The sequence below is a fragment of the Puma concolor genome, chromosome A2, assembly GCF_028749965.1.
Source record: "Puma concolor isolate L17-30 chromosome A2, mPumCon1.1.hap2, whole genome shotgun sequence".
Lineage (NCBI taxonomy): Eukaryota > Metazoa > Chordata > Mammalia > Carnivora > Felidae > Puma > Puma concolor.
In genome coordinates this window covers 17,195,658-17,221,676 of record NC_141668.1, presented here as the reverse complement: position 1 = coordinate 17,221,676, position 26,019 = coordinate 17,195,658, and the positions used below count along the sequence as shown (strand labels likewise).

Sequence of the window (26,019 nt, the reverse complement as noted above, 5' to 3'; positions counted from 1 at the left end):
TTCCTGCTTACTAACACGGAATGATAATAGAAAGCAAACGAGGTGGTAAGGTGAGCCAGAAGCTATGCGACCTCTACAGTCCACTTGGTGCACTACAGGAAGGCAGCCCATTTCCACATATTGAAAGCAACTCTCTCTACGAGTATTTTATCAATGTTCCTTTTTCTGTCTGCCTTCCCTCTTTACCCTCCAGCTTTAGACAGGAGGACCACAGCAAAAATACCACTTTCAATAAGCAAAGGTGACCATCCATCCTACTCAGGAAGAGGAAGAGAAAATAGAGGACTCTGGTTTGTAGCTATTTATGTCAATTCTGAATGTTCTTCCCCTCTCCCTTTCATCATTCTACTTTTATTTCTCTTTCCTTCTCACGACAGCGCTGATCCTACCCAGGGCTTATCTCATCCACCTTTCTCACATTTTGGTAGAATCCCATCTTTCTTTGACACAGCCTCTCATCATGTGCTAATTAATGCTGTTGTTCCAAGTGCAGAGCATCAGCAGCATTCAGGCTTGGGCAAAGTTCCCTGGGCTGGATGCTGTTCCCTGCCTAAACTATCACTGCTATATGTCGGTTAACAAACTCCCAAGAAGTAGCCCAAATGGAAGCTGGTTTCCCAGCTGGACATCCCTTCCAGACACATTTCAAGAGTCTACACCACTGCTGCAGAAACTCTGTTTTATTTTTCCTTTGTTTTACCTTGAAGTCATGAGGATACACAAATTCAATTTATTTCCTGAAACTGTTGGTAGACAAAGAATTTTCATTTAAGTAAACAAAGGGATGATTTAATGTGATTTGAAAGAATGGCTATAGATTATCATCTCTGGCAACGGCTTTTTTCCCTTGAGCTTCCCTCAAGGATACGCACTGCCTAGAGGACTATTACGTCTAGCCTAGGACACCATTTTGAGAGTTTGAGGGAGAAATAGTGAGATCACAGATCTAGGTGACCACTCCATGGCCATTATTCTAGCACCAAAGCATCCCTAACTAGGTAAAACAGAACTGAAATCCCTTGGCACTGAGAATTTCCATCAACCATACAATCCTCTCTCTGTTTGCTTTTCTTTCCTCTAATTATGAATATTGCTATGAAGACAATGAACAAAGCACATACAGTAAAAAAGAGCTACAGAGAACGAGAGCCAGAGAGATGAAAGTTACAGCAACCATACAAAGTGGCATTGAGATGAGAAAGACAAATACATTCTCTATTCAAGTGGTCACAAACCCATTCAGGGAATGCCAAATAGCCTCAAAGGTAACATTCACCACAGAGCGAAGGGCTGAGGAAAGAGCAAACTCCAAGGAAGTAGAGAGAGATGGATAATTGTGTGGAGGTAAAGAAATAAGACCCAGAACTTAAATAATAAAGGCTGTTTGGTAAGTTCTTCATTTGATGTGAATTTCCTTAATTCCCTTCAGGCTCCTAACTTCTTATTCTTTGAGACTCTCCTGCTCAACTATATACCTGATGATCCCCACATGAGCAATTCTTAAAATGTCTTCTGTTTTTTTTTTAAGCTCCTGTATTTAGTTGGCTTTTTTTTTTTTTTTTTTTTTTAATATCACTGTTTCACCACTGGCTTGTACAATTCGATTTCTCTTATCCACCCTCCACAATCAGTTTGCTGAGCAGGAAGCCCCTAAGTACCCTTTGAGCTTGACATTGTACTGCCACCTCATGTTCATCCCTAAGAACTGCAACAAAATGATGGGAAAGGTTTTTGAAATCCACTGGTAAAGAAGAGGGCGAATGGGCAAAAGTGGGCAGTGGACAAAGGGAAGAAACAGATGAAAGAGGTAGTGTTGACGAAACCAATACTGACCAAGTTCATTCAACATGAAAACTTGACTATCGCACTTTTTATTACCTAAACTATGAACATGCCTAGGAAGCATGTCAGTGTTTTGAAAACATGAAACTAATTGTGTAATAGACACAGTGCAGCCGTGCAGTTACAAAAGAGGTGATACTTCACGTTAGAAATCAGTTTTTGCAATATAGTTGCCTGCTTAATTCCTAAAAAAGGTGGAGGGGGGGGAATAAAGGAATAGAAAAGGCGTGTTACTCTGAACTCAAACCAAGGGAGATACACCTACCTGCAGAGAGCCAATAGGGAGTATCAGCAGGGAGAGACCATTAGCATGCCACTGGCTCTTAAAGCTTAGTGACTCGGGAAAGGCTGACCAACAGGTCCTGTTGAGGCATGATCAACCAGGAGTTTTGTGAATGTGGACTTTTTTTTTTTTTTTTTTTAAGCGTAAATTGAAATGAAGTTCTGGGCTCAGAAGGCAAATCACGTGAGTGCTACATTTAGTGGTAACACAAGAAACTTACAGAAAAGGCCATCACACATATTACAATACTTAGGATACGCAATATCTACCTTGTGGGGCCATGGTAACTAAGCAAAGGCTTATCCACAACTAATTTTACTTTCATTAAATAAGGACTTCTGGGGGTGTCTGGGTGGTTCAGTTGGTTAAGCATCTAACTCCTGATTTTGGCTCAGGTCATGATCCCACAGTTTGTGAGTTCGAGCCCCACGGTGTTCTCTGCACTGACAGTGCAGAGCCTGCTTGGGATTCTCTCTCTCTCTTTCTCTCTCTTTCTTTCTCTCTCTCTCTCCTTCTCCCTGCCCCTCCCATGCACTCTCTCTCTCTCTCTTTCTCTCTCTCAAATCACTAAAGTTTAAAAAAATATAAGAACTTCTGAATCCAGCTTTAGAAAATGGAAGAGGAAAAAAAAGAGGTGAGGTTTGGACAGTGCTTTGGCACTTCTCCTGAAGATAACTACAATACATTCCAGAAATTTTCCTATCAACATCTCCCATTTTACCCCCTTCTCAGAAGAGGGGATTCATGTTCAAGACACTGGCATGGGAGACAGAATCTGAAAAGTGTCTGTCTCCTCCCCACGCTTCTGTGTCCAAGGGCAGGACAGTTTCTGAGTAATATATTAGAAACAACAACAAAATCATAAATGAGCTCTATGAGAAAATGATAAATTAACACAAATATATTACAGTAATAGTGAGAACGAGAAGTGAAAGTGGGCTCCCCAGACTCTATCTTGGAGAATAAATAATTCCATGTGTGAATATCAACCACAGCTATAAACTTAACTCCATTTCAGGAAGTGTCAGAGATACAGAACTTACAACATTTTATCCCACTTTTATAAGGAGACTCCAAGGGGTTTATGGAGTAAGACTAACATCAAAGAGAGAATTGGAGAAAATTGTAAGGCAATTTTTGTTGTTAGTGTTCTTATGCTTGATGATTAGCACAAGAGCCGGAGAAGTTAGGAAAAGGGAAAATGTGGTCGCCGTCTCCCTGGATTCCAAGCAAGCAGTTTCTCTACTTTGGAGAGATTTTTCTTGTGCTGGTCTCCTCAGGATGGTGGGTTCAGGGGTCCCCAGAGGTTCCTGAGAGAAGTTCCACCCCCTACACCTACCCTCGCATTTCTAAAGGCAATAAAGAAGTCCCTTCCCACCCTGACCCCATGACTGACCCCACCCTGACCCTGACCCCACCCTGACCCCACGCCTGCACATACCGAGCAATTACTAGTATCAATATCCCCCCAACATGAGATTCATGGGCAAATATTTTTGGAAGGATTTCAAATTTATCACCCATACTTTAAACCAGTTTAATCAAATTACTCATCTAAGGCAGAGGCACTGAGAAAAGAAACGTTTGGGTGGCAGTTTGAGAAAGGTGCAAAAGGATGAACAGGCTATTTTGGAAGTCAGTTGAAAACTTAAAACAGACTCTTGAACACCGAATGCCTGGACTTAGAGAAGCAGGACCGATGGGAGGAGGAGCGGAAAGGCAGGACTGGAGACTCAGGCAGACCGCCCTGCTCTCCGCAGCACCCCTTCACCTGTGTTCTCTGAGGGCTTCCCCCTCTGTGCGCAGGTGAGGAGGAGGGAATGAGGCGGCAGGGCCTGAGCTAATTCCTCCAGGACCTTCCGAGGATTGGGTGGGGAGGAGGGCCACCTTTGAAGGGTGAGTCCCAGGACGCATGGTCAGGAAAGAGGACTAAATATTTCATGTCACAGGGAGGTGTACCAACACCATATTCAGGAAAAACTATGGCCTCTTCTCTCTACTCTGACTGTTCAAATTAGAAACAAACATTCAGCCCAGATCCTGCGAGGCACCCTTACTTATTAAACGAGAATCTGTGGGAAAGAGAAGCTGCGTCCCGTCTTCCCTCCTCTTGCCAAAGCCTGCTACAGACGCCCAAGGACCTAGCTCATGTCCCAAGGAACGAGAGCCCCACAGGGTGGGACCCTCTGGGGACGACATGACAGAAGACCCAGCTCTGGACTTTGCACTCTTTCAGGAAGGAAGGAAAGATCATTGATCTCTCAGTCCCCAGACACTGCACAATTGCCTGAGAGTCCAAACATTTTCCCAGCAGGCTCTGGGAGATGATTCTTATCGCTCTTGACGAAACTTTAATCCTGATGCTTAGAAAAACTGGGCCTTCAAGGACAGATGTGCCATCATTTTGTAGGACTAACATCTAACAGCCCCTACACCCTTTTTGCTTTTTGTTTTTATAGCTTGGATCCATTCAACATACCCTAAAACCCTGTACCAAACTGACGAAATTTCAATGGCAAGCCCTTAAAGAAGATCCAGGGACTGGTTCAGACAAGAGAGGACCAAGTGTGCAAAAGTGCACGGCACAGTGAGCCAGCCACCTGCACGTGCTACTCCCAGGGCACACAAGACAGGAACGCGAAGAGATCTCTGGTGCACCCAAGGCTCTACTTGTGGCATAGCCCCCGAAAACAAGAAAAATTCCCACTCCTCTAGTGGCGTAACAACCCCCGCCCTCACTTCTGAGCACAGAGGGAGATGGGGTTATTTTCCCAGTTTCAGAATGGCACCTAAGCACTTCGGTCATGAGAGACTCCGTTCCCCTGGCCTAGCTTTCCTTAATGCCCTAAAGCAGAGTGTGTTGTTAGAACGAGAGAGAAAAATCTCCTTTGTTTCATTTTTAAAGAAGACTCTGATAATTTCCTGATAGGCCCTTTCTACTGTTCCCTGCTTGTTAAAGGAACTCAAGAAAATTGCTTTTATTCTGCACATATTGCCTCCCTATCTCTGCATGCTCTGGCTTTGTCTTGTCTCTTTGGGTTGGAAATCCTTGGGAAATCCCAGAATTCTCTTCCATTCATGACATTTCAATAGTTGATGGTTTCCCACTTGCCAACTTTCTCCCCTCCATCCAAAGAATATCCGAAACCTTTTCAAGCACTCAACTTTTCTGGTATAACCCAAAAAATCCAGAGATCAGACATGGGGGACATGCTGGCCTCCCAATACACAGAGTTCTAGATAGGATTCCTGCCCTAACATCCCCTGCCCCCCATCTCACCTTTGTGCTCATCCACAGTGTCTACAATTCTCTATGTTCACCATCATTGCCTTTCTCACTTGTAGAAAAGTAACCTCTGAGTCATCGATTCAATACGTCTTTATTATTTTAACGTCGATCCCTTGGGTCAAACATTTGTGTTAAAGCTTGAAATATATAAACCGATTCCACCGCCTACCAAAAATGTTTGACCTTTAATGTATCATTTTCTTACAACCGTTATGTGATTAAAACCAGGTCTGCTGCAGTATTATAAATAGATATCTCTACTTAGGTTTGATAGAGCGCCTTCTCCCTAACGTCCCACCTTCATCCATTCATCCCACAAGCCTGCCTCACTGGATGCCTGCTGTCTCCGGCATGGTGCAAAGTGCTGTAGACACAGAGCGAGCAGTACAGTTTGTTCATCCAAGGAACTCACATGCTTTAAAAAAGGATCTGATCAACTTCCCCTCATGCACCATGTCCCTCAAGCATGAGGAGGTAAAGCCACCACTTCTTTTACAAATGACAAGAGAGAGCCACTTCAAGGAGCATTTCTCCACGCTGCAATCACTGGTCGAACTTCAACTCAAAATGGAAGGGTAGAGTTTCTTGGCACCATTTTAAATAGAGTGCTGTTTAATATTAGAGCTTGTTTACCTCAGCAAGTTTTGTTTTTTTTTTTTTCTGTAGAAAAACAACATCGTAATGTCGGTTAAAATAAAGTCTTGACGTAGAAAGGATTCTATTCTGGTTCTGCCACTAAGTGAACTTGAAAATGGAACTCCTTGTCTGACAAAAGATTTAGGGACTCCATATGCATAACTGTTTCAGGAGCAATTCTAGAAAGAACAGAGCAAAACTTCTCATTAAATGTTTTGCACACACTGAGGAACAGAGTACTATGTACGTGGCTAAACTGGGAGGTTAACAACTGGAGGTAAGGCAGGGAGAAAAAGAAGAAAGGAAGATACACGTCAGATAAACTGTAGTTTTTCCAGCTTCAGTGATTAGGCAGGGAGAACAAGATTCAGACCAGCCAAAGGTAAGTGGGATGGGAATCAACTATCTTAGTGAAACAGACGCAAGGGACTGTGCCTCCATCCAGACAGCATTGATTTCATCCTAAGATAGATTCCAGCCAAACCCACATCCCACTAAGAAGATTAATTTTCTCCGCCTTATCTGATCGTGATGCTGAAAGAATATTTCCACAACCCAATCACTGCCCAATGGTCTGTCCTCCTGTTGAGAACTTGGAGCCGTGACAATAAGCACAATTATCCTTTTTATTAGAGTCAGGCCGTCACCTATTGTTCCCCAGGAAACTGGGTAAAGGAAATAGTTGAGGACGAGAGGGGAATGAAGCTCTTACTCCTATGTTCAGCCAAGAACTTCTGAGTTTCTGGAAGGGGGAGGTTTCAGGGTTATCTTCTTGATATGGTGGTTCAGAATTTTAGACTACATGAAAAAGCCAATTTTTAAAGTATTAATAGGTGTTCTAGATATCCCCAAATAACTTGCTAGTCGTACAAAATTCTTTAAGCACACGTTGGGTAGAGTGATGCTAAACTCTCACCGAGTACATTCAGTTATTTGAGGAGCACCTCGGGTTATATAATGATGAAAAGCAGATACTTATCTGCTCATGTACAAAGGTTGAAGAAAATAAGCATGGAGCACTCTAAAAAAAGCGTCTTGCCTTTGAGACTACCATTTTAATTATTTAAATATTCATTCTTTTCCTATAGAAATAAAAAGATGAAATCTGGAGGAAGCAGCAAATTCTATTCCTCTTGTTTCCAGAACACTTCATGCCTATCTCCATACAGCACTTAGCAGAGGGAACCATAATTAATCGGTTTGTGTAATACTTCCCCTTTGAATATAAGCTCTTCAAGGCAATAATAATTGTGAATTTAGCTTTACATCTTCAGTGCCTACGTGTGTATGAGTGTGTGTATACATACATATACTGTATATACAGTTTCTATCTACAAGGTGCTCAATATTTATTTGCTCAATAAATGAATGACTAACTAAATGGCCCTGCCTGTTTCTTAGAATCCCAGTGAAAATCAAGTAATCAGACCAGATACATCACAGTTCAATGTTTGATAACATTATCTCTTGTTAGAGACAGAAATATACTGCCCATCGTAAAAATCCAGTCGCCCTGCTTAGCTGATCAGGTGACAGATACCTGCCTAGACACAGATGACTGGATTGAATGTCTGCCTCGAGGTGGTTCACTACACTGTTTCTCCCTTGTCTTAGCCCTGTGGCAAGATATTCTATTTTTGCCTGTGTGACCTTTATCTTAGTTCTTTCAGATTTAGGATTTGGAGATACTAAGAAAAAGTGCATTTCTTGCAGTCAGTTTGAGGGGTTTCACGTAAACCAAAGTAAATAAATGAACTAAAAAAATATTCTTTTTTTTAGTTCATTTATTTATTTTGAGAGAGAGAGTGTGTGTGTGTGCAAGTGGGCGAGGGGTAGAGAAAGGGAGAGAGCCCAATGTGGGGTTGACCCCACCAATTGTGAGATCATGACCTGAGCCAAAATCGAGGGTGCTCAACCGACTGAGCCACCCAGTGCCCCGAGAAGAGATTATTCTTATTCAGAAATTAAATTCCTCCCAAGTCCTTTACCTGTTTTCCCTTAACCCGTCTGACTCAGGTTAAGTCTGTCCTTCTCAAAAAATAACTTGTTGAGAATATACTAGAGTTTTCATTCAGTGCTTTTTTTTTTCTTTTTTTTTTTTTTTTCTTTTTGAAGTATCATAGATCCTGGAGTCGGGAAAAGTCTTCCTTAGGACTGAGATTCTGTTTGCTAAAATTTCAGTTAAATTCCTTCCTTACAAATCTGCCAAAATGAAAAATAGCCTTGTCACTAGTTGTGGTGGTATAATTAATGATAAGAGCAAAAGTATTTCCAGGATCATGTTATTTTAAGTAGAGCTTTCTTAGACACTGAAAACATTTTTTGAACTTAAAGACAAATTCATTGCAGTTCAAGAAATAATAATGTGGTCAACCACCTCTCACCAATTTATCTCAAAATTGGTTCTTAAAGATTGTTTTTGACTATGTTCATAGGTTTTGAAGACCCTATATGTGTTGTACATACTTGTTTGTAATTATAGTCTCTCCTAAGGGACCTGTGTATAAGTGGACAACACACACACACACACACACACACACACACACACACACCCCTTCTTTAAAAATGTATAAGGTGTTTCTTAATGGAATTATAATATAAATGTAACCAGTTCCAGTAATAATAAAAATCTAGTTCATTCTATTTGTCCATTCCATCTCACTCTCCCTGAAGTAGGAGGGAGGTTGATGGATCTTAGAAACCAAAGTTAAAACTACGAGACAACTCTAAGGAGATCCCGGGGGGTGGGCCATTTGGAGGGTGGAGGGGAGAGGGTCACCTTGAGCAGGTGCAGACTGGGTGTCCCTGAGGAAGAATGAGCTGAGAAAGCATATAGTTACATTCCTTCCAGTTTTCCATACTTATTATTTTTAAAGTCAGTCTTCTCAGAATTTTGTCTCTTCTCTACCTTTTTAAAGAATCGATATTATAACATTTTAGTCTTGGTTAATCATTTCTTTGTTCCATTCTCCTTGTCATTCATTTTTGTCTTTATTATTATTCTTCCCCCTTGTTTCTTTGTTTTCTATTCTGGGATTCAGTTTATCAAACTGAATGCTTTATTTGTATGAATCATTTTTTCCTTCGATAAGTGAATTTAGAGTCATAAATCACTCTGTGACTAAGGCTTTAGTTGTTTCTGCAAACTCTTGATAGCATTTTCAGTTCTAAGCATTTAAAATTTCCCTTTTGATTTATTTACATAGTGGGTTTTTTAATATTGTGAACACGATGTTAAATTTGGACTTTTCCTAGCTCCGAGCTGACTGGGGCTTCAAAGATGAAAGCAACAGATGTCAGTTGTACCCAAAATATTACAATAATTCCTCAGGACTTTTTTTACATACTTATTTTTAATATTCTTCATGGAAACATCAAGCCAAGTCGAAACTGCATATATACATACACCCTGCCACACAGGACACATGCTGCAGGATATTCACTGCATTGTTTAAATAATAAAATATTAGAAATCACTACCAAAATGGAGAAATAAGTTTTGGGATATTCATGATGCAGTATTCTATATTAAATAAAGTTAATCAAAAACCACATGTATCAATATGAACAAAGTTTAAAAATAGGACATTGAATGAAATGGCAAGTGTGAAAAGTGTATGCATTGTAAAATACAGGTAATGAAAAGTGAAAAGATAATACAAACAAAGAAGTCCATAAAACAATATATGCCTTGATGCTACTGTATATTGTTTGTGGGCTGAAAGACCTAATGAAAATAATAACATACAACAACATAACATTTCAGGCTCTTTGGCACATGAGTACCTTTCATATAATTTTTATACTTATTTAGACTGAGGCAAATGTAATATATATTTAATTATTTTTTAAATGTAAGTCTGTCATTTTTTAAAATTGCAATCTTTTTTAAAAGCAATAAAACAGGGGCACCTGGGTGGCTCAGTCAGTTAAGCATCTGACCTTGGCTCAGGTCAGGATCTCACCGCTCACAAATTTGAGCCCCATGTCGGGCTCTGTGCTGACAGCTCAGAGTCTGAAGCCTGCATCCAATTCTGTGTTTCTGTCTCTCTCTGCCCCTCCCCTGCTTGTGCTCTGTTTCTCTCTCTCTCAAAAAATAAATAAATAAATAAAATAAACATTTAAAAAAATTTTTTAAAAGAATCTCCTTATATTAAATGAATAAATAAATAAATAAATGCAATAAAATTGCTTTAAAATTCATTCTCAACCATATTTACTTCTGGGTTAATTTGAGCTAAATACATATAATAATATAAATATATATATAATAATACATATAAAGTGAAAACTCTAAATAGGGAGACTATTTGCCTATGTATATTTGCATATGTAGAGACCAAAATAAACCTTTCTTGGGCCACGGGGCTCTGGGCGCAATGCCTCTGCACCAGCCCTTGGGGAAGATAGTATAGTATGGTCAGAAAAAGCATGAAGTCAGAAGTCTAGCCAACCTGACTTAAACCACAATTTCCATTCAACTTCCACACTCAAAGGCCTGAGCCATCCAGGTGCCCCACCAAGATGAATCTTTTAATCTCCTTAAGCCTCAGTTTACTTATCTGTTAAACAATGGTAAGATGTAAAAGGCATTAGAAGAACTAAAGACAGGGGCCCCCAGGTGACTCAGTCCTTGAGCATCTGACTCCTGATTTGGGCTCAGGTCATGATCTCAGGGTTCGTGAGCTAGAACCCCGCATTGGGCTCTACGCTGACAACATAGAGCCTGCTTGGGATTCTCTCTCTACCTCTGTCTGCCCCTCTCTAACACTCTCTGTCTTTCAAAATAAATAAATAAACTTTTAAAAAAAGAATTGAAGATAATTTAGCTGTGGCACAAAGCAAGAGGAAGACATTCTACCAATACCAACTGTTACTAACATGGTATATAATATCTATGTATTATATAATTGAATTATTCTATAACTGCAATTATACTTCTTTGCATCAGAGATGATCTATGAAGGAAATAAAGAGATGTTCTTCCTAAGGAATTAATGGACATAAGAATAACAAAAAATTTGAAGAATGAATAGGCAAAATCGGGTAGGGTACAGGATTTACCTTTTTTTTAGTGATTTAAAACAACCATTTTTGTTATACTCCTATATTCTCTGAGTCAGAGATGCACAGGGAACCCAGGAGTGATAACTTGTGTCTGCTCCATATCTGGAGGTTCAGTTAGACAGACTCAAAGGCTAGGGGTGAGTGTTTGAATATGGCTTTGCTTTCCGGGTGATTCGGCAGAAAAAAAAAAAATGTAGTTAGCTGCTCTCGTGCACTGGAGAGCCCAGGTCACATAAACGACCAGAACAAATGGCAGCAGCCAAGTGAAGATCAATAAAAAAATTAAGAGAAATCTCTGAAAGGATACTATAACCCGAATAACGAATAAGAGTTGACTTTTGTACAGGGCTTTAAGAACTTGGCTATTATATAAAGTGGTACGTTTATTTTTGATTTGGGAAGAACATTTACTACCTTAGGAACAATCACTTCACATATCAAGATACATAGTTTAATATATTCCATATAGAAAAATCAGGGTATAGGAAACCCAAGTGAGAGTGAGTACATACTCTACTTTTTTGGAAACAGCCTGTATATAAGAACAACTACGATATTCATCTGGTTTGTCGAGGCACAGTTTCTATTTCTGTGGCTAAATAACCTCTAATTTTCAAATAAATCTGCCTGCAGCTACATGGCCACGTTTTTCGCCATCAATGGATAGCTGACTCATTGTGGTTCGCAAGCCTCAATTCCATATAAAAAAGAAATGGAAAAATACGCTGAGTTGTAAGCAATTAAAATGCGATCAAAACCTAACTATATGGTTTGATTAAAAAGGAAAATCCGTAGTGATTCATGTTTTCCTTTCTGCTCTTCACACAACAAAAGAGGTAGTACAGAGAAGCAATGAAAATGGAGTCGCCTTTTGCCCCTGGGATGTCTGAGTAGAACCTTCACCAATGAAGTAATTAGTTCCAGATTTCTCACTTTTTTCCCTCTGTGTCATACCAAAATGGTTGCGGTCTTCCTTCAGAAACAATCCCTCTTCACTGAACCCTAGGCTTCTAAGAATCTTACTCTCTTTACTTGGTAAAAATGTTTGTAAGACTACATGGTAACACGGCCATTGTCCCTATTCAATTAGGATCTTGGATAGGATTGGAAACCGGCCTAATCATGAATTGCAGCAAATTCGCATAACCCCTGAGGTAAGTGACTGTCCTGAGGCGTGAAAGACTGTGTCCGTTAATCTCTTCCTGCAAGGAGGTAAGACAGGGAGAAAAGCCTCCCCAGACATAAATGTGCCAACACTGTCGCAAAACTCCAACAGTCACCCTCCTTTCTGGCCGTGATGAGACCCCAGAAGAAAGCACACCTACCACTCTCATCTATGAACAAATGCTGCATCGTTTGCCCAGAGACTCTGAAACCACAACCTTGAGCAGCTCCACGTTGGCCAACACAACCACCTGGCTATGCTACACAGAGCACACCTCCAGAGGCTCAGGACTGGAGACAAACGAATGAGCGTCATCACAGCAAGTGGAACCGTTCACACAAGTGAAGAACGTATACACCACTTCCAATCTGCTCATGATCTCTCTCATGCATGTCTTCGTGACGTGCAAACACAGGAACACCTAGTACACCCCGGACTGCAGTAAAGCAAACACTGGTGAGGTTCATAGTATTTATAGACACACGTGCCAGGTCTCAGTGTGGCTCAGGAGCTACAGAAACGGGAAGTGAAGCTCCACCGGGAGCTTGGGGTTGGGACAAGTCAGCAAAGTGACTAAAGGTGGGAGCACAGGTTGCCACCGGGGACAGGAGAAGCACCAAGGAAAAGAGAACAGTTGCCACTGTTGAGACAGCCAGTAATCCCTCCCAGCCATCACAGGGGCGCGCAGGGAAAGAAAGGAGAGAGAGCCCTTACTGTAGCACACGGGAGTGGCTGAGGTCCCTCAAATCTGAGTCTTCATAATGCGGAGTAATCATTCCCAGCCCGCTGTCGCTCAGCATGCGTTTCCGTAGGGCAGGGTTCCACCAGTCTGCCACTCTGGGGGGAAGAAGGGCACCAGGCATTTAGGCACTCAAACTCAGCCACAGGATTCGCTCTGCTCTTCCTCAAGAGGATTCTCCTCTCAACAGGAGATGGGAGAGGCCTCTTGATTGGGTATTTACTAGTTACTTCTTCACATCTATTATTTCATTTTCTCAACTGTCTTGAACTATTCTGTATGTTTCTGCCCTCTTTACAGACGAGAAAATTGCATTTCAAGAATAAGGAATTTTAAATGTGACGTCAAAGAAGAAAAAATAGAGCCTGATGTAGAAATGCAAATTAGGAAAGAACAAAGCCCACCCTGTTTCACGGCTTTCCTGTCCTAGTTCATTTCCGGAAGGGCAACACTGATTCAAGTTCTGGTGGATTTTCAGGCTCCTTTGTTTTTGGAGGTAAGGCTAACAGAGAGGCCCAGCCGAGGACTAAGCCATTTCTTTCGGCCGTTATCTGACATTGAGAGAATGACTGAGAAGGCCAAGACCGGGGTGGGCATGGCAGAATTGGTTCACTCTACCAGACTGAAGACTGTGGCCTAGATCAGGACGGGTGGATGAGAGGACACCTAAACTATAGTGCCCACTGCTACTGCAGGAGGACCCAGCATCTCCTCACTTGCTTTCCCCACAGCTGACAGGCTGGATTTACAGTACAGGCACCGTGGAGATGGGCATCTCTAGCCCCTTGTGGGACACCCAGGGACGTGTATCTGATACCACTGGCTCTGGCTTCCTAACACGGCTGTACATCTGCCCTCTCCTGCCACTTCTGTCTTCTCTTGACTTGATACATCCCACTGGTATCAGCTGCCCCTGGCAGACTGGACGATACTCAGAAATAACAGCAATGGTCAAATGAATTAGTGCAGGGGAGTAACTTGTCTGCTTATTAAGCATCTTATATATATGTGTGTGTGTGTGTGTGTGTGTGTGTGTACAACATGCAAATGCTATTTGAGTGCATGTGTGTGTGCTTTCCAGGGAAATTCTTATTTTAACTATTTGGCCTCCATGTACCAGCACGTTGTTGAAGTTCATTCTTTGCAAGGGCAGAGATTTTTCAAATTTTTATTTCTGCTCTGTTGTTTCCTACGTGCTTCTACTAGTACTGGCACATAAAGAGCTCTATAAATAAATATTTTGGAATTGCTGAAGTACGCTAGAAATATTAACAATATCTTGGTGGTTCCATGCATGCACGTTAGCAATAAAACCTGTGACCCAATCTCAATTTTGCCATTTATTTTCTGTGCAATACGGGCAAAGTTACAAAAACCCTCTAAGCCTCAATTTTGTTATCTAAGGGTTTAGGATAATAATAGTACCAGATCTGCAGGGCATTGTGGCATGACGGTGATGATGACGATTATTTCAATAACATCATATTTAATGAGTGTCTACCAAGTTTCAAGAACCATCCTCAATACTTCACATGTATCAACTTATTTAATTTTCAAACAATTCTATGAGCAGGTTTTATTTCCATTTTACAGATCGGGAAATAAGCACAGAGTCCTTCTGATGATTAGGTCACTATAAAGTGGTGGTAGGGATTTAAGAAAGGCATTGAGGACAGCATGTGGCTCATAGTAAGTGCCTCATGTATCATAGCTATTGTTATACAATCGATAGGCCTCAGGCTGCCTGGATATAGCCCAAAAAAGGGGGAGGAGGAAGAGGCGGAGGAGAAAAATAACCGTCAAACCACCTGCGCCCGTTTTCATTTGGATCATACAAGCATTATAGATGTATGCACAGAAATGCAAATACTAGTATTTCATAGTTTGGCAAAAAGTGTGCATGTGGTGAATAAAGAAGGCTCAAACATGGTGCAAATTGTGGTGGGCAAGGGTAGTTCTACACAGCTATGCATGATACAGACCAGCCATGGAACACTCTAATGAAACCCAACAAGAAAACCTCTGTTTTAAAATAGTTTGAGGTCATTAGACATGTCAAGTGCAAAGCCAAGTCAGACACGGATGCCACCCTGTGGCCAGCCTCCCCTCACCATCACATCGCCAAAGAAGCAGCACACTCACCCTGAGGCTTGCTCCACCACCAGGTCAGGCATTCCGGGAGGTGTCCCTGCCTGCTGTGACAATACCATATCGGGGTCCAGAATAAAAATCTCATCTTGGGAAATCTCCATCACAAAGTGCAAATGTTCCTTAGGCAAGAAAAAAGAAGTCTGTCAGATGATGGACAGGACACTCAAACCTGTCATCTGATAAGTAACAGAACAAAGCATTCTTGGTCTTGAGGATATAATGGAAGTCTATGACATATCAAACGACCACACTGTGTTTTCAGAGGTCCAATCAGCGGACATCCGTCCCTGAAGCAACACTGTAGCAAGAGGCTGGTGAGGGGAAGAGCTGAATCCCTCTTGGTTTGGGGTTCCTACTTGACCAGGATCCTGTCAGGTACCACCAAGGATGGTCTTGCCTCTTCTTCCCAAACATCATCAAAGAAGCAACACCCCACATGCAGCTTGGTCCAGCATGAGTTGTGCAATGAGCTGAACCTGGATCCCCAGGACCTGGCCAAAGCCAAGTGGCATGATTAACAACTGATTGTATCACTGGATTCCATACCGTATTTTCTTCTTCTTCTATTTTTTCAGGAGAATTTGGACAGTGGGAACACTTATTATCATTGGGCACGAGCATTTTTTTGTCTCATTATGGAACTCTGGGAATTGATGAGCTCCAAGTAGGTAGCATGAACATACACTTGAGGTGTCAAGCTTGCTAACTAAAATAAATTTAAAATGCCATAAAATTGGGCTAGGAAGTAGTAAAAGTAGCTGTGTGAGAGAAAATTTGGAGTGCAGGCTGGTGATAGTATCTACAAGCCTAGTTATTTACTGTACTCATTCGCAAGGTCAAGCAACATCATCTTGAGTCCACAAATCACAAAACGTGTGAAGACAAATAAAAAGCTCATAGCTCAGTCCATGAGTACCATTCCAGGATTTGTAAATGTTTTAGTGTTTACATTATAAAAAATTCTAAGATTAGCCACCAATAAAGTATATTTATGTGGGAGTTTTTCGCTTTCACAGATAGGCTCAAGAAAGCTTACCTGAGATCTGTCTATTCGGTAAAAGCGATCAGCAGAAGTTGCTAGAAAAAAAAAAAATGTACACAGCATTCAGAGTCCTGTGACCTGGCATCAGATGTACAACCTTCTCTGCCAGTATGCCACTCAAAAGCTTTATATTCCAACCATGCCGGACCACCAGCCAGTTCCTAAATCTATTTAGAAAAACTTAGGATTTCCCTGTCTGCTACTGCTATGCCCTTCCCCCGTTCTGTCTCCTCCCCTCTTCCCCCGCCGCTAATCTTACTTGTCTCTTAAGGACCAATTTATGTGCTGCCTCCTCTGTGAAACATTCCTCAATCCCATCCTCCCTACCCCAGACAGAATTCTTTGTTCCTGCCTTTATGCATATTTACATTGTGTTTATACTTCTTACAGAAACTATCTATCTTCACAAATAACTATGAGATATCTGCCTCTTTAAAGGTCTGTGTTTCATTGACTTTTTTATGTCTCCAGACATTAGCACAAGACCTTAAACAGAGCTGAGACTTGGTACGTATTTATTAAGTAAATGAAGTTAGGGGGGAAAAATGTTCAGTAGCCAGACTTTCCAAGGAAGTGGTTCTCATTTTGAAAAAAAATCTTGAAGATGCTGAGCCAGGGACCACATCTGGTATTAAAGGATTCATTTCACTTCAAGACCGAGTCCCCTAAGCCATGTCTAAAGAAAGCCAAAACAGTAAAAATAATTATTTAACCATTCCTAAAAGGGACTGGGCTGCATCTGTGGTTTGAGGGAAAAACTTGCAAACTTTGGGTTTCTAGAAACTATTCTGATTATTCTTAATACTCCGAAGAATTATGTTCCTCCTCACCGAAATCTATCTAACAGATTCTATATATTACAAATAGATTTTCTACAAAGTACATAGTACTCAAGGGAATAACTCAAAATGCAAATAACCATTCAAAAATCATAAATATTTAATGAGTAGCTTCTCTCCAAAGGAAATGAGCTAAGAAACAAGATAATCATGGTTGCTGCCCCTTAAAAGCAACATGGGAGTAAAATCTATCTGAGAAAGACTTGCTTTACTTTGTTCTTTGCAACCATGAATGTGATCACTTTTTAAAGGATTTTTATCTATGGAATTTAACTAATATCTGGGTTAACACTACCACCCACACTTACAATTTCATCTAAGAATGTATATGGAATAGACTGGATATAGAACAATTCACAGACATTTTCAAAAATTTTCTCAAATATAAGTTGTTTGTAGATTCAGGAAAAACAAATGATTGTGCTTCTCATCACAAGGGAATAAAGGAGCTGGAGGAGAAGTAGTAGAAATTATCTTCAGAGGCAGCTGACAAGCTATTAATGAAAACCTATGTCATGCTTCACACGGGTTAGATCACTCACACACCCTGTCACACTCTTGTCCACATTTATATCCTCTCTGATGCATATACAGATCAACTAAAGAAATGTCTACAGTGAAAAACACATGTCCACGCAGACAAGAGAGATACTGAGTAGTAGATACGCTGTAAGCAGGAAGTGTACTGTTATACGGGTAACTGGATAGAAAAGCAGGGTTAAGCAGCATCTAGGGAGTAAGTGATGCTTGCGATGTAAAATGGACCCATTAACTGATCGGAAAATAACGAAAATATTATGCATTCAATAGGTCATGCTCAGAGGCACAGATCTGAATGGAACAGAGAATTTCTACATTTTTGTAAAAATGTATACATCTTACTGAAATGATGGCTAATGAAAATATATGGAAGTTCCACCATAAGCAAACAACAGAGGAATTAGTACCTATGTACTGGATCCATCTACTGGTCTGAATTTAAGATAAGCATTCAACATCTTTTTGGAAAAAGGCGGGGGGGGAGGTGCACTGAGAGGGAAATTTGGTGCTGTGAAGTTCAGCCCAAGCTCACCAATTTTCTTTGAGAAAAATGACTTCAGGAAAGTGTGTGGCAACACATCGTTTGGGATGCAAATGCCAACCCTGTAGGGCCACGTGAAGGGTTTCTGAATAATCCCTTGGAAAACTAGGGCCCATCCACTCCATCTATCAACGCATTGTCCTGCTGCTTCCACCATCCCACCACTCCATGAAATATAGAAACACTCACCATCTAGAAAGCACCACCGCGGGGAAAGTCTCTGGGCTGAGAGTGCCCTGGGAAAGGAGGTTTCGTGGTCCTGGAAAGAGACACATATATCCTCCTGACTCCATATGAATAACCTGAGGGATTTAACCACTGTATCATATCAACTACTTGTAGGAGTGAGCATCCTGTCCTAAACCAAATACTGGTGAGAGACCAAATCATATTTTTACTAGAAAGAGAGGCTCTGCTTTGAAATAAATTACTTCAATAGAACCTTTAAAACAACTCTCACATTAAACATCCAGGAAGGGGCGCCTGGGTGGCTCAGTCGGTTAAGCATCCGACTTCAGCTCAGGTCATGATCTCACGGTTCGTGGGTTCGAGCCCCGCGTCAGGCTCTGTGCTAGCAGCTCGGAGCCTGGAGCCTGCTTTGGATTCTGTGTGTGTCTCTCTCTCTGCTTCTCCCCCATTCGTGTTCTGTCTCTGTCTCTCTCTCAAAAATAAACATCAAAACCATTTTAAAAACCATGCAAGAAGTTTTCAACTGTTCTGTTAAGCATCCGTAAGTGATATAACTGGGGACATTTACCTCCTTTAGGGAATTTCTTTCCCTTTGTGAAACTGAGGAGCTAGCGGCAGCTGGCTGCCATTTACACTTGGGTTACGCGTGTAACAAAATGGGAAAGAATTGAGCCTCATCTCCTGGTGAGAATGGACTTATAGCATCTAAGAAACACAAGAGGCCATCCATATGCAGTATTGAATCTCCTTGTAACTAGAGTAGCATCTATAACACAGGACAATTTGTCTGCATGAAAGCAAAGAAAATCAATGCATATGTTGAGGCCATTATTACCTCAGCCTTATCCCACTGAACCTGCAGAGTAGTGGACAAGGAGGAAAAAAGTTTTACCAGGCTGGCTGATGACAATATCATCTGTCCAACACTGACTTAGCCAACGACATACTCATCCACCTTGGCATTCTCTAGCTTTCTCGCTTTCTCAGATGCCTGGTCCTCCCTCCCTCTCATGTGTGATCTCAAAGCCATCTGAGAACCATATTCTTCCCTCTAGGCTTAGACAAAAAGATTTTTTTCCTGTTCAAAGCTAACCACTTCATCTACTCTCCAGATTACCTTCTTCTTTCCTTTCGAACTTAGTTCTGTATTCTTAATGAAACCCTCTCCGCTACCCAGAAATTCACTAACTTTTCTTTCAATGGTTCCCCCTCTCCAAAACAAATTCCTTTAAATGATCCTGTTATAGCTTTTGAAAATTAATCTTTCCTTCCTTGCCCTGCCAAACTCCTGACTCAGGCTTTTAGTAACTCCTGCCTCCAGCTATCTCTTAACCATTTTGGCCCAATCTCTAGAAGGCTAGCTTCTGATGAGACATTCTTTGAAAGCTGCCCTTCCAAGAGATCACCAGGGCTAGCATCCTTCCTGATTTAATACTACTGTCAGTTCCCAAGCTTCTGAATATCTCTGAAGCTTTTATTTCTTACAAGGAATTAAGGCCACATCACAGAGGAACAGACTAGGGAACTGGCAGATTGAAAGCAGAAGGGATTATCTCTTTATGATTCCAAACTTTCAAACACTAAAAATCTCCTCTAAGAGAAACTCTTGTCAATGATAATTTAAAAATAAAAAGCACATTCTAGTTTACAATACATGATTTGGAGCATTCTATCCCTGGCTCATCATGAAATTGAAATCACTGACAGAAAGAGGACAAATGAGGAGGGAGGCTAGATCTCTGTGGAGAAGGCATTGGGAGTTTGACCCACATTAGGATTTGAGATGCTCCAATATAGGGAGCATCCCTGGGGTGCAGCTGGGTGTGGATGATCTGGTGTGCACTGAGCGGGGCAGGAGAAGGAAATGGGGATAATGTAAGAGGGACAATAAGAGAACCAATCGGAGGTTGCATTGATTTCCTTGGGGTTTTGACCAACAGTCCCTGAGGCCTCACTTGATCCTCAGGCAAAGCCTGTGCTTGGATCAGCGGTTCTCCAAGTGTGAACTGTGGAACAGCAGCAGCCACTGGAAACCTGTTAGAAATACAAATTCCCTGGCACCACCTAGAGTTACAGAAACTCTGGGAGTGGAAGCCAGCAATCTTTCAGGTGAAACTGATATACACTAAAGGTTTAAAAGCACAGGCCTAACAAGAGGGATCCATTTTATTATTAGAAACCTTGGGTACATGGAATTTTTAATATGAATGGATTCTGCAAATTAAATTAATAACTTGAGGGGCGCCTGGGTGGCGCAGTCGGTTAAGCGTCCGACTTCAGCCAGGTCACGATCTCGCGGTCCGTGAGTTTGAGCCCCGCGTCAGGCTCTGGGCTGATGGCTCAGAGCCTAGAGCCTGTTTCCGATTCTGTGTCTCCCTCTCTCTCTGCTCCTCCCCCATTCATGCTCTGTCTCTCTCTGTCCCAAAAATAAATAAATGTTGAAAAAAAAAATTAAAAAAAAAAAAAAAATAACTTGATAAAGAAAACACTGGTCTCAGGTGTAATACCAAAATTTATATGTATGTATATAGGATTGATATAGCTACGGATACAGCTATAAATATATATGGATATGGATATGGATATATATACGGAGCTGTGGATACAGAGATATTTATCTCTTTTCTGAACCGGCTTTGCTGATTGCCCCAAATGAAATCTTGACACGTGCTCAGTACCTATTTGTGCAACAATTGTGTGTATCATTTTGAGAATTACATTTTGACACATGTGATATATTGCTTGACAGAAACTTAAAGTTCTTAATATATTTTTATGGAACATGTAAGGTTACCAACAGGTCAGTTTGGTGTGACATGTAATGAGCCAAGAAATTTAAATGTGGCTTGAAATATTTAGTGACAACTATGAAAGCTACTAGGCAAAGATATTAAACAGAAGCATGGCTGTTTTCACTAGAGATAAACATGGCTTAGACACCAAGGACAGTTTCTGAAACTGGATGTCAAATGTGCTTGCTACAGGGAGAGCAACACGCACACACACACACATACACACACACACACACACACACACACACACAATCCCATTTCCCTCGGGAAAAATGTACTCTGAAAGAACACAGAAATGCTGGCTTTATCATGTTAAAAACCTAAAGATGGATAGTGTTATTGCTGGAGTTTTCCAACTGGAGAATATTGTATATTATTTAGTCTAGGTTAATAAGATGCAGACTGATATATTGCCTCAGCCACGTGACCAGCTTCCCACACGCAGGGGAAGCAATATGGGTATAGCCGTGCACCTTTTTAGGTAGGAATGTCTGTGTGTTGGGAGTTTTATACAGGTGCTTGACAATTTATTTTATGTATTTTCTGTTCGTTTCTTTTCTCTATGCCTTGATTCACAAGCATCTGCTACAACTCAAATCCCTTAAGGAAGTGTCATTTAAAGAGAATGTTAACCAGTTTGCCCTGTGAAAACACATCGGCTGCCAGAGGATAGAGATCTTTCAAATATTTTAAATAGGTTCAAATGGCTCTTCAAGTAAATTCAACAATCCTTAACTCCCTGAAATTTTATGCTAAATTCAGTGTGTCTGTCTGTATGTGCATTTTTCACTGCTTTCTACAGATTAGCAAAGTGACCTGGAATCCCAAAATCTCACGGAAAAAAATGTCATTGAACAATAATGGGATACTTTCCTGGTCACCTGCATATTAAACAGCAGCCTTTCTTAGAAGGTGGTTAGAGGAGTGCAGGAGAGCCCTAACTTCTCTGACATAGCTCCCCTGAACTAGGTTTGCATCCTCTCCCTCCTTTTATAAAGCTCTTTCAACCTTGTTCGAAAAAAAAAAAAATCGTGAGCTCTTAAAGAGACGATTATTAATATAATGAGGTCCTATGTTAAAAGGCATTTGAATTCCAAAGTAAAAGTGCAATTACTATCTACCTCATTCTGGGAAGGATTTATAATGCAATGCAATTAAACTCTTACTTCAAAATTTAACATGTCAAAAAGATACATAAAAGCCATCAAGTCTCAACAAAAATTTCCCCTTGGATCTAATGTAGTCCACATGTATAGATGCATACAGATGAAAGGTCTCACTTGCATCACAACCCTAAAAGTGGGAAATCACTTGAAATCAGTGTTAAAATGACGTTTCGATATGGCAGATTGAACAAAATTAAAGCACACCCACAAACTATACCAATAATCTATAAAATAAGGAACAAAGAAATCCAGCCACTCAGCATAACTGAGCACTAGGACATCTAAAAGACCGGAGGGAATACAGGAGGTAAAGAGCAGGCTAGGGACAGGAAATCTGGTGGTGGCTGAGGTTGCTGTATTCCACTTGAGTTGAAAAACTGAGCAAAAAGCTACTTTCAGTGAGAAGTCTGCTTTGGGAAACTGATCTTGTGTGTACGTATGTGTTCTGATACGAGTTTGTTTATTTGTGGACACTGAAATTTAATTTATGTTCATTTGTGTGAACCATAAAATATTCTTTCGGGTTTTTCCAGGTATTTAAATGTCTAAAAGCCATTCTTAATTCACAGGCTACAAAAGAAAAACAGGCAGCAGCCTGGATTTCGTACTTGAGGGGTAGTTTTTCAGACCTGGGGTTTCCATCATTACAAGACTGTTTGTTGTGTGATTACATTACATTTAGATTGAATGGAAATTGTCTTCCCCGACAGGTCCATTTTTTTTTTTTTTCAACGTTTATTTATTTTTGGGACAGAGAGAGACAGAGCATGAACGGGGGAGGGGCAGAGAGAGAGGGAGACACAGAATCTGAAGCAGGCTCCAGGCTCTGAGCCATCAGCCCAGAGCCCGACGCGGGGCTCAAACTCACGGACCGCGAGATCGTGACCTGGCTGAAGTCGGACGCTTAACCGACTGCGCCACTCAGGTGCCCCTAAAAAATAAATAAATCTTTATTATTATTATTTTTTCAACGTTTTTATTTATTTTTGGGACAGAGAGAGACAGAGCATGAATGGGGGAGGGGCAGAGAGAGAGGGAGACACAGAATCGGAAGCAGGCTCCAGGCTCCGAGCCATCAGCCCAGAGCCTGACGCGGGGCTCGAACTCACGGACCGCGAGATCGTGACCTGGCTGAAGTCGGACGCTTAACCGACTGCGCCACCCAGGCGCCCCCCAACAGGTCCATTTTTATCTGACCTTGTGAATTATGTCAATGATGTCAAAATTTTGTAAGTGGAACTCAGGAGGGAGAGGTACCCTGGGTAAGAAAACTCCTTATGTTGAATCTCATCCATAGACTACTAGGGATTTTTCACTGGCCACCCTTGAGTAATAAAATCCTAAAGACAGCAGTAAAGATAATCACACTATAAATTCTTAATATCGAAAAGTTAAGTCAACAGGCATAGTGGTGGGGTGGAAAACTCATTTTGGTAGGATGACATCATCAGACTAAGAAATGAGACAACGAAAGTGTTTCTGCCCTTGAGGTGTTTAGGAAAGGTAGATGTAAGATTGAGAAGCAATTAATAGTACAATCAATGGCCCAGGATCCAGCCTCAAATAGCAAGCCCAGAGGCAGTGGAATTCTGGTGGCCAAGAGCACCAGCCTGTGCACATGACAATCCTGGACTTTACCGCCTACTAACTATGAGATTTCCTATCTATTTATTCTGTACCTTGGATACCTCATTTGTAAAATGGCTACCCGAGTATATACTGTAAAGAGTCCTTCTAAGAAACAGATGAAAGGATATGTAAAATGCTTAACCCACTGGCCGGAACATGTTGATAGGCTGATATTATTATGCTACAGAAGTAATACTGGGGCAGCTGGGACTTTTTTTTTTTTTTAACCTAAACACCATTCTGACCTTTAATCACCTTTGGGGCTCACGGAACACAAACCACATCTCAGACCAGATCATTCAGATGACGTTACACCAGCACAAAATTGTTTTATCCATAAATGTATTTGTGCTCGGAATGGGGATTTTCAAGAACAGAAATCGAACAGATTTGTATGAGAAGACACGCAAAAAAGAATGACATCAAACGGGGGCTGAAATCATGCTATTTTGGTTGCTGCTTGCAGGGCTTTTATTCATCAGCGACCCAGCACCTCTTTTCACAGTATTAGAAGCTATAAATTGTCTTAAATACACAGTATCGTCTTTAACCCTGAATGTCTTCTGTCACCAACAGCAATATTTTTCAGAACACTTCTCTTTACCGCCCTTTCCCCATTCAATAGTAACTGTGTCTGATAGTCACTTAGTTTCACCAAAACTGTTATCTTTTCATTCACTGATTTGGACTGTCAGGGGTCACACGGCTCTATATTACTCTTATCCCTTTGATTACTCTTATCCCGATTTGATTTTTTCAGTTTTTATTTATTAAAGCTAATGAAGTGCAAGGCATGTGATGGGATGGCCACAAAGATGAACAAAGCATGGATTGTGTCTCCCGAGGGTGTCCACTGCCCTGAGAAGCAGCCTGGATGCCCCCAAGTCACCTTCTCATTTCAATTTTTGGAGTAGCTATATGTCTGCATTGCCAGATTCCAACACCTTTTTTTTCAAGACACGGCTATTTTAATTGTGATTTTATTTCCTAGATACTGTCAAAAGCCACTGATTTTGGGAAGCGGATTCTGAGTCGGCTGCCCAAAGAACTGGGGCCTGGTAATAAAGATCGCAGAGGATATTAACAGGGAAAGCAAATGGAAGGCTCAGCTCACATTTGATAGGCCCTTTCCTTTCAGGTCTGAAATGTGGGGCTACCAGTCTTTGGCCCTAGGTAGCCATACGCTGACATATAGCTAAGACGTGCTGAGAGGCACAGTCCCGAATCATACGGGCCACTCACACGGGGCCATGATGTCAAACAGAGCAGAATGGTGTTGGCTCTTGCTGTCCTTCAATCCTTCCTGCTACGTGAAGCCCTCCACCTACTGCCCCTGCCCTGACTCATCGCCCGTCGTCTGTCACTAAAGGATATGAAACAATAATCTCAACCGTCAACTACTCAGTGAGTAACCATTTGGTGACTGGTAAACTTTCCTTCCTTTCCTCCTTTTACAATATGTTCTTTTTTCACTTCGGAGAGTTTTACATCAACATAACTCTACTTCTGTATTCCTTGGTGGCTCTGTACTGAATAAAACCTAGACCACCAGTCTTCTTATGTTGTTGTATCTACTTAATAGTCTATATTTGGAAACATTTCCCCTTAGAAGTATATACGTATGGGAGAGATTATATCACATTCGCAGAACCATCCTCTTGGTTTTAGGGTTACCTGGCCACTTCCACAGAGTTCATTTAGGAATATTAGGCTACCGTCTCATTCGGTAGGCTGATTTTAAGCCATGTTCTTGGGGCACGTCCAGTGTGTCATTAAGAAGGCTGTATGATCTAGCCCCTGTCCACTTCTCCTAGCATCTAGCCCCACTACTCTCTTTTTTTAAATTTTTTAAATGTTTATTTATGTTTGAGAGAGAGAGACAGAACGTGAGCAGGGGAGGGCAGAGAGAGAGGGAGACACAGAATCCGAAGCAGGCTCCAGGCTCTGGGCTGTCAGCACAGAGCCCGACACGGGGCTCAAGCTCATGAACCATGAGATCATGATCTGAGACGAAGTCAGAGGCTTAACCAACTTAGCCACCCAGACGCCCCTATCCCCACTACTCTTCCTGAACTTCCTCTCCCTTACCTAAAAGTGAGCTGTAAATGA

At 41.3% G+C, this 26,019-nt stretch overlaps 1 protein-coding gene across 8 annotated transcripts in view; it reads right to left on the bottom strand.

Annotated features, from left to right (window-relative positions):
* Window positions 1–26,019, bottom strand: part of DGKI (diacylglycerol kinase iota) — a 441,829-nt gene that overhangs the window by 66,152 nt on the left and 349,658 nt on the right. For all 8 annotated transcript variants that reach the window (XM_086689190.1, XM_086689223.1, XM_086689216.1 and 5 more), the window contains 4 exons: window positions 18,324–18,393; window positions 16,209–16,249; window positions 15,164–15,291; window positions 12,997–13,119 (listed from right to left, as the gene is read on the bottom strand). In XM_086689190.1, coding sequence (XP_086545316.1) covers window positions 12,997–13,119; window positions 15,164–15,291; window positions 16,209–16,249; window positions 18,324–18,393 — 362 coding nt within the window. The remainder of the gene's footprint in view (window positions 1–12,996; window positions 13,120–15,163; window positions 15,292–16,208; window positions 16,250–18,323; window positions 18,394–26,019) is intronic.